At 42.9% G+C, this 15,356-nt stretch overlaps 2 protein-coding genes across 3 annotated transcripts in view; one reads left to right on the forward strand and one right to left on the reverse strand.

Moving 5' to 3' along the window:
* LOC111270576 (roundabout homolog 3) overlaps positions 1-15,356 on the forward strand; it is a 60,075-nt gene that overhangs the window by 2,234 nt on the left and 42,485 nt on the right. The gene's annotated exons all lie outside the window — the stretch shown is intronic.
* Positions 3,662-7,040, reverse strand: LOC111270577 (WD repeat-containing protein 18). 2 transcript variants are annotated; one of them, XM_022850855.2, is made up of 4 exons: positions 6,135-7,040; positions 5,669-5,962; positions 4,472-5,241; positions 3,662-4,362 (listed from the first exon to the last, which is right to left on the reverse strand). In XM_022850855.2, exons 2-4 carry the CDS (start codon positions 5,839-5,841, stop codon positions 4,133-4,135), a joined length of 1,173 nt encoding a protein of 390 aa, XP_022706590.1. In that variant the 5' UTR covers positions 5,842-5,962; positions 6,135-7,040; the 3' UTR covers positions 3,662-4,132. The 2 variants fall into 2 exon arrangements, with proteins under 2 accessions (XP_022706590.1, XP_022706589.1); XM_022850854.2 differs by having other exon boundaries at positions 6,116-7,040.

Genomic DNA, 15,356 nt, shown 5'->3' on the forward strand with positions numbered 1-15,356 from the left:
GTCGTAACTGAAGCCAGCATGCTCTAACCGCTCCGAGAAGCGAGAACGATAGAGCAAAGGGTGGAGTAGCAATGCGGGAAAGCAGCAGGCTTCTATGTTAGATGTGAGGGACAAGATCAGGAGGGGACCACCGCTGAAGAGAACACATGAAAATAATAGAGAGAAAGGACAGGTTTCGTTACGTTTCTATGTGCAGCTGAGGCCGTGTCTACAAACTATACCATAGTAGGTAACTAAACTGTATAAGATAACGCCGATGTTCACGCAGATCTTACTGAAACGGCCAATCATTCCGTTACCATTCTCTTTGCTGCCAGGAGTCAGTTTGTTAGAGGAGAGCGAGGAAGGCAACTACTTCATGCGGCGGTAGGGACGAGGGCATGATGATGACAGTGAAGAACATGGTGTAACAGGAGGAGGTATATCTAGTTGAAACTGATGTAAGATAGCCGTTAAAAGACAGGCAATAACTAAAAGGGTGGATTTGGGGGGAGTCGAGTCAGCGATCGTGTACAGTCGTCACAGGTAGCAGCAACCGTACCAGTTCGAGGAAAATGAGCATGAAAGTTAATCGTGTGAGCTTATTCGACAGCCGCAGATCCACGTTAAAAGCAAGATTGTATTGTATACACATATCTCTACCTCGAGCTGACTCGCAGCTCAATTTCGGTGGATGGCTTAAATTGTAACCTGTGTGTCTGTACGAAAGACGGCTGAAAATATGAACGTGTTCATGATCGTAGACGAAGGCGACGATGCCGCGACGATGGGAATCGTTGATTCTAGATCTGTCGCTCGAGTATATTGCCGACTGAGAAATCACTTCTCGTACCATGTCGAACGTTCGAATCGTCGATGTGGATTGAAAACCAGGTGAACGAATAAAGGTGATGGTACATACGGCATGCGGGCATGAAGCAACAGCAAGCGCCTACTAAGTACCCAAACGCAATACTTAATCAATCGCTGTGAAAATTAGTAAGGTTAAAGAAGCGCACTTCGATACTTCTCAATTCTTGTAACAATAGGCTTGGTATATATTGGTGAAGCCCGCCAACTGATTCACTGACTTTTTTTCATTGTTTGAATGACAAACTCGCCCAGAATCTCAAAGGGAATGGAACATTTGAGCGGAGGGAGTCAGGGACGACTCGCGACTAGACGAAAGAGAAACAAAATGCCCAGTACAAACACAACTTGTAGATAAAACGGCGACACCAGCAGCAACGATTCAATAGCTCGCTGAATCGGTACAGGCGAGCAAGTAAAACGGCAACAACGACGACGGCGGGGAGAAACACTGAACGAGAGAGAAAACGGACAAAAACAGCAGCATGGACAATGTATGATATTGCCATAGAAATGTAGGAACATTCATAAAACGACAAATTCTCTTTTCTTCCTCGTCGTTGCATCTGCTACTGAATGAAAGGTAGATGATGTATTTCGATCGAACAAATCCTATTCATCTAGTCCCTCCTACAAGCATTCCCCGACCCGGATAGTCTTCTTCTCCGTTCCTTAAACTCCCCGTCCATAAATCTGCTGCAAGTTGATGTTCCTGTCCGCGTGCCTAGCAACATTCAGGCCATGAATGTGAGGACATGCTCATTCGATCTACAGCTACTCAGCTACCAAACACGTAAACGAGAAGTATACTGTGATGTCTTTGCGTGGGGACCCAAGTCCTTTCTACACAGGAGCGCTACGTCGCTCGATCAGCATTAATGTTACCTTAGGATACGAGTAGCCGAACAAGTGGACACATTATGCTTATGTTATGTCAGGAAGAAGGTGGGAATATGTTCGAGCTTGGAAAAGCCAGGTACTATATATATATATATATATATATATAGCATTTGGTGCTGGTTGTGATAATGATGATCGAATGTCATAAGATAACGACCGAATCAAAAGCTAAAAGAAGCAACGGGCGCCCCTCATTATTGGAGGGAGTAAAATATAAAATCATTTTGAATGACAGTAAATGTTCATGTATAGCATGCAACATTATATCCTCCCTTTATTGCTATGTATTAGAGAAACGCGGTTTTTTTTAACGGCAAATTTACCCTTTTATACAGCTCATTAGGCTCACGAGAAAACCGTAGCTGTTTTCAAGCTAAGACTCTTTAGAAAGAATCAAGAGTTTTTCTAGGCACACTGCGCCACTACTTAAAAGGATTTTTACATAATGTCGAAAGCACTCTACACTGATCGAATTCCTAATATATAAATACGATACGGCCTATGAGTAGAGGGAAAGTGATTGCTCTAATGAATGCAGCGTTTCAGGTTCTCTGAGATGCGCCTGTTCGGTTCTTTTAGTTATATCGTGGACTCCACCAATTGGACTCTCCATCTCAACGACTCTATTTGTCTCCAATGTATCTCGAAGTGGTAACACTGATTTGTTCAAAATCCATAGATGGTGACTGCGTTAGGCCTACCGGCTCCAAACTTGTTTTGCACAACGAAGGTGGAGAGTATATGTTTTCAAAAACGTAAGCGAAAAAACTGTCAAACATTTACAGCGCATATTGAAACGAAAACTAGCACTTCGCGATAAACTGGAGAATCACTTGTGCTACCACTTGCTGTAAGAGTGAAATACACGTTATACTTTGCTCCCAAATTCAATAGGTCTTATAATTAACTACCCTATCGTTATTTCACAAAACTGTTACGTTCTCAAAATAAATAAAAATGCAAGTCACCGTCTCGTTTTTTTCATCTACACCAGCTATCAAAAAAATACAGGTGATTCTGAATAACATTGTATATCATATGGGAATTCATTTTCCTTATTTTTTTTTTGTGACGTTCCTGTTACACTACCTATCATTACGTATTCCGTCCTTGCGACTCGGATTCGGATAACGTGAGATAGTTTAATTGGGAATCTACTTAATGAAACGGCGTTGGTCAGTGTCGAAACTGAAGTCAGTGATTTTTATTGTTGTATCTTGAACCGCCAGGCGTTCCCACCACATAGGTAGAGTGTGCGGACGTTGTCCTCAGTTCAACACGACGTTCTTTCGTATTTGCCGCGAGTCTTACGCCCTTGGTATGCCTTCTTCTCGTAAAAATAGAAACAAAACACGAACAAGCTTCAGCAAAATTTTGCACTACGCTTGCCTGAATTTTTTTCACAGAGTAATAGGTCTCGTAATATAATAAGCGGTACTTTGATATAAGGCAACATTTTTCGTAAAGACTTCAGCATAGTAATCTATGCTGTATAGAGAAATATACCTTTCAATAGAAACTTTTAGCAAGCGTTTGTCATGAAACGCTATCGACTACTGGACCTAGTGAACTAGGCTGGAACATTTAGGTAAAAAGATGCTAATGTTTGATCGACTTCGAATTTTGATTGATATGTAACGGATATTGAATGCCCATTATGTAAAATCTGTGAGATTTGACTTCACTGCATATTCGATCTTTCTTTTTTTAATTTTATAGATAGGTGTACTTCTTGTAGGGTTTGCAATTGCTATTACTTAGCCATTTTAATTTCACGTTTTTCTTTCGTTCTTGCGCTAAGATTTTAACTTTGTCCCAGCTATATCTGAAGCAAAATGTACATGATTAGCTAACTCAGGTAGTTATTGCGGCGTCACTTTGACTGCAACTAGCAACAATAAACACACTCGTCTACACTCAAAAATGATAGATTTGAGAACTTTATTATACAGTTTCATTATGAATTTATTTTTCTGTATAGACTCTTGGTTCACTACCTATGTTTGCCGTTGTAAGAAACTATGCATGCATAATATGTAGATATCTAGCATGTTAACGGTGTGGTCTGTTCTTGTTGAAGCTTATATTGAAAATCAGACGATTCTCCCACGTAGACCGCTCCTTTATATGTAAATATCTTAAATAAATACAAGATAATTTTCAGCACGTCGATGAACGTGAATTTCGTTATGCAATAGGAGTGCTCAATATTCCAATAGCGTCAATATTTTATCATTATTGTGTGCACTGTATGTAAATCTAGGATAAGTGTACAACACTTGTTTCCTTCGCAAAGAGTAAAAAAAAAAAAAACTAAAAAACACATGGTCTAAAAGATGAGATACATGAAAGTTAGGTAATTGAGAATAATGTCTTTTCTCATCTATAGAATATTGTACAATACAGAAACTATATCGCAATTGGCTGCAGCCAGATTTGCCAGTGAAGTGCGCTCCTCGTTGCTAAGTGGTGCTGCCTGCGCAGCTATGACTTCCTGAGCCGGAACTGTTGATGAGATTTCGTTCCATTCCGAGGGGACCTGTTGATATTCGGGTTCATGGAAGACTTCAGCGAAACTGACGGTACGTTGGAAGTTCTTGACCGGAAGAAGTGCTAAGGATAGAAACAAACACTTTGTGCGTAAGTTTATTTGATATCAAAGAAACTCTTGAGCAGTTAAAGAATATTTAGTATCAGTAAAAAATCATCATAGAAAGCTTACCTTTACTACGGTTCGTCTCCCTGGCGAGTGCATTCGCTGGTAGCAGAGCGATCTTGCAATTCGTTACAGGTCCATCGTGGCGTAATGTCTGGTCAAGGTGACCGTGTGTCGCGTCCCAAAGACGCGCTGTGCAGTCATCACTACCCGATAGCAATAAATGGGCCCAGCAGGACAGACTGCGAACAGGCCCCGAATGTCCAGTGAATTCTAACTCTTCCCCATCGCGTAGCGACATCCGAACAATTTTCCCATCACGGAAGCCAACAAAGACGGCGTCGAGCAATTTGCTTAAAGTTACTGATTCCGCAGGCACTGAAAAATTTTTCTTGAGATCCAACCAACCCGATGAACGAAGATTATGAATAGCGAGCATTCCAGATGTGCTAACGGACGCGATAAGAGAGCCTCGTACAGAGATATCGGTGATCGCCTGAGTGTGATCTTTGAGAACGGTGATCGGCTGTACAGGTTCTCCGTCAGCTAAACGCTCTAAATCGTTCACATTCCATACACAGATACCGCTATCCAGTGAGCCTGATACGATGTGTCGGTCATCTTCTGTAAATTTTACCACTGAGACCAGCTGGTAATGTCCCTGTAATATGCCTAATAGAGTGCCGCCCTGTACGTCCCAGATAAAGAGTTCCTGATCGATACCGGCCACGCAGAACTCTCCACTGGCTGAGATATCCATGGTTCGGACTTTGCCTGGAGCTGCGAATTTCCGATTTACCTGGTTATACTGCCGAAACGACCACAAGCTGAATGCTCTAAAAGTATTTCCAACAGAAAAAAATTTCGACCACACAAATTCTATGACATACAAACAGTAAAATTCGAAAACAGTTTAAAAAAACGGAAGAGAATGGGCTGAACTACAATTCTAAGTAAATGTTAATCATAAATTTGACGGACAAGTCCACTTTATAAATTGGATACCCGACAGAGAATCCAGCTATCTTTTTACGCGTTTTTTTTGAAAGAGAATATTGAGAAATTCGTCCGAAATCCCTACCAGATATACCATGCCCATTACTCAAACATTGTAAGATATTGCCGTGATGGTTATTACTACTTCACTATGCAGGAGATATAATTTGAGAGCATATAAAGGATTAGGAAATTCTCGAACAATCAATGTTACATAAAGTATAAATAGTAGAATGGACTGTCAAATAAAAATCTGTAAACACCTACGGCTTATCCCGTTGAGCTGACATGATGTAGTCTCCTTTGACAAAGGACAACGTCCGAGGCTGCGATGCTCCACCTGAATAGGTCGCTAACGGACTCCCGCTCTGAAGGTCCCATACACGTACGTTATAATTACCCGCCCCATCGCAGGTAAAAGCGACTTCTCGGACAGCCATACTAAATCGCGCTGATGGCACACGCTAAGAAATTCTTGACAAATAAACCTCTCTGGGGCCTGTCTTGATCTCCTTGTCGTTTGTTACTACGTGAAAGCGTTCCAGAGCGTTAACTTCACATCTAGAAGGCATGCACACGAGCAAACTTCATCCGTATTAAGAAATCGTAGCGATAATAGATACGCTTTAACCTTAACATCAGCAAATAGCTCTATTTTTTGCCTTTTACAAAATACCACTGTATGTACACTCGAACAAAACTTGAGTCTCCCACCTCCACTTGATGCTCTAACCTCGTTAAAGCAGGTCGAACTATATCCACATCAACTATGAGGTCGATTTAATTTATCCTGGGCAAAAAGCAAGCTCAACGCCGTGTATTTTCTGCGAATTCGAATGACACACTCGTATCGTTCTGGTGCACCTCGCTCCACAGAACACAAGCTCAATTACCAAAACAGAACGTGGTCGCCCAATGTTATCGCTGTTCGAGCGGTCGAAAGATGGTGAAGCAGACTGCAACGGACTTGTCGGCGCGAATGGCGCTGCAATCGCTGATGTCGTTCTCAACCTCCTCGCCCACCGTTGCCGACGCTCCGCTATCGATGCTTCCCTCTCCCGCGAAAAAGCGAGCTTTTTATAACAAGATGGCTTATGCAGCATTAATCTGAAGACGCAGGGCACAAAGCGACATGGCTACTGGATCCTTTTGAGTTACACGCGCAGGGAGATTTGGCAATTCAAATATGAAGCAAGCCTATGGATAAGGCGGAGTGTTATGTGTAGGTCATTGTTCTGTATGGATTAGTACATGAATAGATGCAAATAGGCGGATATTGCCGTAGGCGCTATATGCGGAAATTTCGCTGGATTAGTTGATAAATATATGTAAATGTCGGATTGTAACTTCTATAACCTTCAATGGTAAAATTATATGTGTACGAAGAGCATCAAACTAGTAAATGAAGAATAATTTGCAAGACGGTACGAGTCATGCAAAATGTTTTGCTAGTATACTTGTTTACCGTTATAAGCAGGTGTAAAAGCGCGGGCTTCTTACAAAATATAAGAACCTTTTCACATACATTGTATAAACTCTAATGCGGGTTCAACGCTGATCAATAAAAATGTAAAACAAGAGCAGCTATTAGAAATTAAAACTAGGAGCTGTTCTGCTCGAATAGTAGATATGTGTAATATCCATAATGATAATAATAAAAAATAAGTATTTCACAAGGCGTCCAAGTTCTACACTGGCGCACATATTTGCGGCAATCGTCTTATTGCAGATTAGCTGATAAGGTCGACTTTTTGCTGGGATCTCTTGATTTAAGAGCCGGAATCCAACTTTTAGTTTGAACATCTAAGCATTATAGATTGGTAGACGAATGCATTACCTCATTCACTGATGAGTCTCAATATATACAGTTAATCTTTGTGAGCGGATGATGCCTTCCAGACGAGGAATGGAATAAGAACAGGTTTGTTACATTATCGTTCTTTTTTTTAAAGTGGCGCTTGTAAGTGGTATTCCAGTCGCGAGACTGACTCTTGGCTAGCATACGTAATCTATGATAGAGGTAAATTAATTGACGCGTAAAGATAATAGTAAGTCCTTTAGATTAAAGAAAAACTTAATCAAAAGCGCAGCATATCCTAACGCATATGGGGTTAATGGGTCATATCGTATTTGTGTATGTGGTCATCAGTAGAAAAGGACAAGCAGTTGTGTTTAGTGCTGCCTTCGATGGTTCCCTTTCAGTCGTTACCCATTTATCATATTATGCGATACCGCAATGGTACAAAATAGAACTTTAAAAAATTTCGTCAGTAGAATCTAGTTATAGGCAAACTGCGCACACGTGTACGTACAAGCTGTGCGCGCTAGACACACATACGCGCACACTTTTTAGCATAGGTTCCATAATCCGCTTACCGTGGCAACAAACAGTTCAGTAGCAGAAAAGCGGTATAATTTCATTCAATTATACAGTGTGTGAATGCCAATTGTAATCAGTAAAAGTATGACAGTTTCTCGTTAACCTTTTTGAGATGGGGATATTAGTGAAGGAGGCAAAATGAAGACTTTTTAAATTGATAAAAGTGATGTGCTACTAACTTTATCTCCTGTTTGTTCAGCCTGCTTGTGTTTGCTTTTGGTGCGTCACAAAAACACACATACATCTACGGTTAAGACGGCACGCCTGTTGGCTAACCGGTAACCTATAATGTTAACGCAGACCTATAAACACGGGTTGCAGGTGGCTGGACTATAAGCTCTACCTTGTTTTCTTTTTTTTGCGCATCATTCGTGGCCCGACATCGCTGTGTTTTCACTTAGTCGGTCGTTTTTGAAGTTTTTCTCTTGGCCAAAGGAGTTAACATCATCGGCATATAATACTAGCTGTTCTGAGCATGTTGGACCCCAAGCGAATTCTTTCATAATTCGCTTGGGGTCCTTGCAAGAACTCGATACCGTTGGCTATTCATTCAGCCATACCTTTGACAGCTGCTTCACAGTAACTCGTTTTGCTCTGGAGCAGAACTGATCGCCGACATGTGTCGCTTGCAACGGCCATACCATGCAGTGGGGTTAGGAAATGAGCGGGACACGTGTCAGATGTGCAGGGGGTCAGATCCACAGGAAACAGTTCTTTAAGCGTTGAGTTAGTACGATAATAAACTGAAACTCTTCTGAAAGTATCAGTTGCGCACAATTTATCTTGGCTACCCTGTGAGCTCTCGTTTTTACTCGATTGAGGGAGTTCTGTAAAATTGCCTGTTAACCATATACAGCGTTTCCGTCTGCCTTCGGAATTGATAAAGAGAACCACGCATTGATATGCGTGCGAAAGCCAAAACAGATAAACAAGAGAAAAATATAAAGATAGAAGATAGATAAATCTTATCTTTCAAGCAATTGAGAGAAAGTGGGAGATAACAGTGAACAGTAGCTCATTCTTTTTTCTGGTTCGAGTACTCGATTGTTTCCCGCCAGGGATGGCATAATAGACATGTGAGGGGTACCCAGTACAAGTTTCCTATTAGTCTTCAAAATGAGGAAGCGCGTGAGTCTATGTATGGATGTCAGACACTAAATGAAAAGTTGCTTGAGAATTGTCATCCCCCAGTGGGTGGTAGACCGGAGGTGCGTGCATTTCCCATGCACATAGGACTACCCCACAAAGACCGTCTAAGCCAACTGGACAAGCCAGAGGACGAAAAAGACGATTGCTGTTAGTAATTGAATGGGGCAGTCTTCGTTGCTCACACGCTTATTGACTGAGTCGTACGGGCCTTGCTCTATCTTCAAGAATAATACGCGTCTCACTCGCGTCGGCTGAGCTCTGAAAGGGCTGTTGGATGCGGGCTTTCCTCGGCTGCATTCAGGACTGCGTGACGGAAGATCCTCTACAAAGCATTAGACAATTTAGATGGTGTTAGACACCTTCGTGGTTGGTTGATTTCGCTGGACTGAATGTTAGGTTGAGAGAAATGTAGGGTTTGTACGACTGCAATACTGTTAGGGGCCAATAAGGCAGGCAAGCGTGGTTTGTTGGTCTGGGAGCAGAAAGAATTAGTATGAATGATCGCCTGCAGTTAGCCAGCCCCCTTGCTGTGTCGTTTTTCTTCACTGGCTAGTGTTATTAAAGCAGTGGTGCTCGTGACTATGGCGCACTAACTCCTGTGAGGTTCCGTTGGGTTGCTACCGCCGCTACTGCTAACTGGCCATGGGAATGGAAGAAACACAAGTCTCCCTTCCTCTTTGGGTAGGCTATACTCTCACGCATAACCTCTACCGCTTCCCGATTCATGAAGCTGACATGGATATCGTCCAAGGGACTGGATCAGTTCGGGTAGGGCCAAGGAACCCTTTAGGGCGAGACCGTCTCAACAGACGAGGTGGGTCGGCCCGTCCTGTTTGTGGTTAAACCGGTCAAAAGGACGCGGTCGATGAGGAGGTTGAGTAATCGCTGGCTAGAGTGAGTTCACCATTCTTTGGCTGACTGCTGAGAGACAAACTAGTGCCTACTACAGTGGTGTCTAAATGGATAGCCTGAAGTTCTACTTGCAGGCTTTCTGCCACTCGCGTAGTGGGGTGTCAGTATGTTAGTACGGTGGTTGCATGCAGGCTGAATAGGAAACTGATGGCCACGAGCTCCGTCGTCGGTTCACTGTAAGGTGTCGGTTACAGGATGTTAGGTTAAATAATGCTGGGTTGACCGATTCGGTTCGATGTGTTTCACCTATATAACAATAAAGATGATGATGACATTGTTAAAACGAAAACCTATATAGATTCTTATAATTGCTCCTACCATAATTAGAAAATAATGAGTATTTTGTTTTACATAGAGGATTTCGTTATCTAAGATGGGAATGCAGAAGTCCTGAATGGTTCTCAAAAAGTATTCGAACACTGGAATTTGCGTTACTTTAAGGGAACAGTGTAAGACAATACGATATACACTATAAGGGCTATGTAATGTAAGAGCTCTAGAATATGACTTTCTGTTGTATAAAAGACAATATAATGATTTCAAAGTGCCTACGTTAAACACTGTGTGAAGATTAACGTGATTGAATAAATCATGCTGTAAGTAATCTGTAAGAGTAACTAGGATTGATTTATATAGACCAACTAAGGTGTCTTAGGATTTATAAAGACCAACAACACAAAATACTAAGGATGCTCATAAATAATCTATGTACGCTTGAAAACATCTAAAAATTTGGCCTTACAAATTGCATGATAATTACGCCTAGCTACCCAGTTTGGCTATTGGTATTTGCCGATTGACGTCATATGTCAGTAATTAAACACGGTATTACACCTTGTCGAGTAATAAGCTACGAGAAAAAACCCACAAGGTTTCCTTTTTTCTGCTAGGGGGCGAGAAGCTGCACAGCAAAACAATAGCAGGAAAGGCAGTCATAGAAATACGTAAACAAGAACGATGCCATCAACAGTGGTTACCACAACAGCTGCAGCGGCCGTTTCAATAGTACGGCTTCGTAGAGCCTTTACTTTTCCACTCCATTTTTTTGACACCCCAGGTTGTCCTACGTTGTGTTCTATTTCTTTTTTTTCGCCATCTGCCGTCAGGAAGCAAAATAATTTTAGCGATCCAAGGTTGACAGCCTACTGTCCTTGGCCTTCATTATTGTTCTCACTCGTGCTACCACTGCTACAACGACTGATCGCAGCACCGGGTTGAGCCTAAGTTGCGTCGCACCGTCCCACCACTTGGCTTGGAAAAAGGAGTTTGTGGCTGAAAAGCAGTGCGAAAAAGCGACCACTCCTAAGTTGGCCAGGACCAGGATTGACTAGTCGTTGGATGAAAGCAACTAGGAAAAGTGGAGCCAACTTTTACCAAATTGGGGGACGGGTGTGTGGAAGGATATTGTAGAGGCAACGACGAGGTGGGACGAGGTGTAGGAAAGTGGTTGTTCGCTTAGGTAAAAGCTTGAAGGCTTGGCCGTGATCTCGTCTCAGGGATACTGGGGCCATCTATCTTAGAAGCGCGTTCGGTTCCAGCGTTCCCCGTTTGTTTCCCCCTACATACAAAGAAGAAGAATGGAAGAGGCTCTCGGTCGGTATAGGGTTGCCGAGCGTTCCACTCGAAACGGCGAGGCTTTTCAGCCCTCTTCCTCCCATTCTACATGAGGCTCGCTTTTCTCCAACGCGTTTCTGTGCCCCTTTTTTGACCCGCTTCGTCATCCCCAGCCAGGAGCCAACGAGGCTGAACTTCGTCGGCACACCGACTCGCTCCAGGAAGACCTATTCTGTGTTGCTATAGTGAAACAGCCAGTAGTAGCAGGGTAAAAAGCGACAGCAGTAGTGACGACAGGAGCAGTGGTTTCAGCAGCCTGCGTCAGATCTGCAGCCCGCAGCTTGGATTGGTGCGTTGCGTAGCGCCTTGCGTTGCCTTTTCTTCCCCGGCACGCCAACACCGCAAAGGAGACTGAATAAACAATACGCGTCCTCGATGCCGCCTCCTCCCACGATCATCACTGTTGGTTCTTTTGTGGAAGCCAGACCAGCGACGGCAGACTGAGAAGCGTCATAACTTTTTTGCTACCGCAGTTGGAACAACAGCTGTTGTTATACTATACATCGTGGCCGACGTGTCTATGGATCTCCTATATGTGCGTGAGCACTTCTTGTAAGTAGCACGTGTAACAAGAATGCTTTGCTCATGGACCACGTATGCTGCTTGACTTTCATCAGTTTGGTTAGATCTAAACTGAACATCCTCGGCATCCGTCATGAATATGGCAACTGCAATTTCTAAAATGTGACAGCACAATCATAATTGACGAGTCGTTACGAAGAAGTTGAATGGGCAAATACCAGCCGCATGGCTAACGGATATAGATATCAACTAATAATGGTGAAAACAACATTCTTTGGGGATTAATGAGACTGTCTAATTGCAACATTGTTCAGGAGCGATTAGTGGTACATTTCATACTTCATACTTACTCTCCAGTCCAGCTCCAATCCAGTCCGCGTTCTCCACAATAGGAGCTGTATTACTGGACGGAAAGGAGGGGCCGGGCGGGGACTGATCTCAATGTCACGATGACGAGTGGGGTGACACAGACGACTGAGTGAGTCCTCAACAGCTGGAGCAGTTTAATATTATCATAAAGACATGGACGAAGGCAAAATGCTGTGGCGAACGTCTTAGTTCATCAAACATTGAAGGAGTTTGATAAGATCTTGACGCTTTACCTTTCAGCCCTAACTCCGATACGCGTTTCTCATCCGAACCAGTGGTCGTTGCTGACCTACGAAAAGGCCGGAAACTAAGGACGAACATCAAGTATTGTTAGCCAAGCGAGGCTGGCGATCAACTATACGAGAAGCTGCTCTATAACCGAGCAATGAGACAGCATCATTACTAGAATAAAGTGTTGATATAGAAGATGTACCGGCAATAACAGGCGTTGCCGAATGTCATAGAGCTGGCCTCTATCATTACGCCATCGTATGGAACAACCTCCTCGCACTGCTTGTTTTGGGTCGGCATTCGCGCGTTACCATCCCGCTTTCCCTAACGCGAGTTCACCCTCATTATTCAAGCGGATCCACACTTCTAGTTAATCTGACGGCTTCTCCGCGCTCGTAGCCTAGCTCATGAGCTATTGTTCTGTCCATCATTTTTGTTCTTCTTTTTCTGTTGCTTACTGCTGCTTTATGCCACTATCGCTGCTACTGACTCCGCCATAAACCGATCAGTGTCACGTTCTGGGCTCCGTGACTGTTGTTGCGTGCTGGCTTGTATACATTTGAATATTATTATTGCCGAAAATTCACATGACTAAGCGCGTTTATAACTCAATCCAAACCTCGTACCTATCTACATATGTTTTTGGATTGGCGGGTGGGGTACAGGCAGAAATATCTGGCGGCAATTTGCTTCGGTTGTTGGATCTATTTACTTCAAGTAGACATGGAGATAGCGTGGAACTGTAGAAGATGAACATTAAACGACGATTCTAAGCAGATTTACCTCTTTATACGGTATGTTGAACGGTGTGCAGAGTATTGTTCTCAGGCAGCGTGCGAAAACAGAGGTAAAATGTCTGCTCTGTTTAACACGTGACGTTCTAAGCATTATCAGTAATTACTGTTACGGGCCGTGTAACGCATCTGCGAAAATTAACCATCGAATAACTTTAGAAAGGTTAGAAAGATCGAATTAAGTTAATAGTAGATAATAAACAATGGAAGCTAAACAATTGGGCGAAATAGTCGCTACTCCAACAGTATGCAATGAATATTCAGAAGAGTTCCTGGTGCTACCAACTTTAAGTTGTACATAAACGGCTAAGCTAAAGTCTTATATAGTTGCCATGCTTCGTCTTTCCGATGGTAACTGCTTCTTTGTAATAGACATTTTGATACTTGTTTGAAAACAATGAGGATTATTTTATTAAGCTGTACGTTCATACACTCAAACCTATATATCCGTAATTCTTACTTTTAAATACCCTCAACTATACATGTCTCTGTATATTAGTTTGTGTCGCTGTTAATACATATAAACGAGATTCTTTTATCTTTGTCGCCCCATTTCTATTTCTCTGAAAAGAAATTTCTTTTATATCCTTATCTATCATTCGATAAAAGGCTGGGTTGGTTTAGAGACACCTAGAAATCATTTCTTTATACAATAGTGTATTTCAGCGGACTTACGGTCGTAGCAGTGGCAAGCGGGGATTGACACCCGGTCTTTATCAACTGACAAAGTCTTGAACAATACAATCATAATCCTGTCTTCTGTCATTTTTTCGGAAAATTTACGGCGTTCGCTCCTTCGTTGGAGCAGCAATAACAAACAGCACCGATAAATAAAGAGGCATCTAAGAACAAACTGACATCTGAACGATGCATCATTCGCTCTCTGTGCAACGAGTCAAATACAAAGCAAAAAAAAACGTCTACAGTGGCCAAATTGCCTCCTTCAAGCTGTTTCATCACAATACACACACGTATGTCCGCCCGGTTATTCAAACGCTCGCCTGTCAGCTTGCTTCATCGCTACTCGATACTCACTAAGCAGAAAAACAGACGGGGGCTAGACGAAGGCGGAGGCTGAACCGTAAAGTACCGTCCGGCTTCATCCAATGGGATGGGCAGTGGCAGCAGCCTTTTGACGGTGTCGCCAACAATCGTTGTTGTTACCATTTCTGATATCTGTAGGTCCTTGTGTGTGTCACTGTGTGCCTACATGTGTGTTTAAACTCCTGTGTTAGCATGTACGTGCATCGTGTTGTAGTTCCGGAACACGATGCTGATTTTGGGATGCTGCTTGCATTGAAAGCAAACCAACGTTACTGTGCGATGCTCAGAGCGTGCTTCTTCTGCTCTGAGCATCAACAATTATCACACAGCCCTAAGCTTTCTGTGTTCATCTTTGTTTTTCTCTCAGTCTACCTGATGTGACACCGCTTGACGCCCCGGTATCTCTAATCTCGCCCTATAACCAGCCATAGGTATATGTAGAAAAGGAACACTCTTTCATGCCGCCTTTCTTTATGATCTCAGGTTAGAGAAGTATAGAGATCCACTAAGTGCCGATGGTGACGGCGATATACAGCAGCTTGGAGTGTTGCTCGTTCTTCTTTTCCTGCTCGTTCTTATTATCAAAGTCATAGTCAACGTTCGTCTTTGTATCTGATTATGAGCGGCGTGCGGTAGAGTGCGGCTAGTAAAAACGCAGTAAGTGATAAAAGGTAAGAGTAGTGAAGAACCTGTCTAGATCGCACAAACTGCATGAGATGAGACGGGATGAACCTATGAGAACGAAAACATGCTCGTCGTCACTGTAAGGTCCTCCGGCGTCTCAGGCTTTGTCCTTCAAACGTGTTACGGTTTGGCCACTAGCTAGGGCCGGCTAGCTAGGGTCGGGACGCTCAGGCGCGCCTTGCCTTATCGTTCTCTTGTCTCTTCTTTCTTTTTCTGCTTCTTCAAGTTTAAGTAAGCGGAACAACTGGCGACAACT

The sequence above is a fragment of the Varroa jacobsoni genome, unplaced genomic scaffold (assembly GCF_002532875.2).
Source record: "Varroa jacobsoni isolate VJ856 unplaced genomic scaffold, vjacob_1.0 contig00010, whole genome shotgun sequence".
In the NCBI taxonomy this organism is placed as follows: domain Eukaryota; kingdom Metazoa; phylum Arthropoda; class Arachnida; order Mesostigmata; family Varroidae; genus Varroa; species Varroa jacobsoni.

Coding starts and splice junctions, on each gene's coding strand:
- LOC111270577 (XM_022850855.2), bottom strand. CDS start 5,841: ATGGCTGTCCGAGAAGTCGCTTTTACCTGCGATGGGGCGGGTAATTAT. Junction 5,242..5,668: donor TCAGCTCAACGGGATAAGCC/GTAGGTGTTTAC, acceptor AAATACTTTTAG/AGCATTCAGCTTGTGGTCGT. Junction 4,363..4,471: donor GGAGACGAACCGTAGTAAAG/GTAAGCTTTCTA, acceptor TTCTATCCTTAG/CACTTCTTCCGGTCAAGAAC.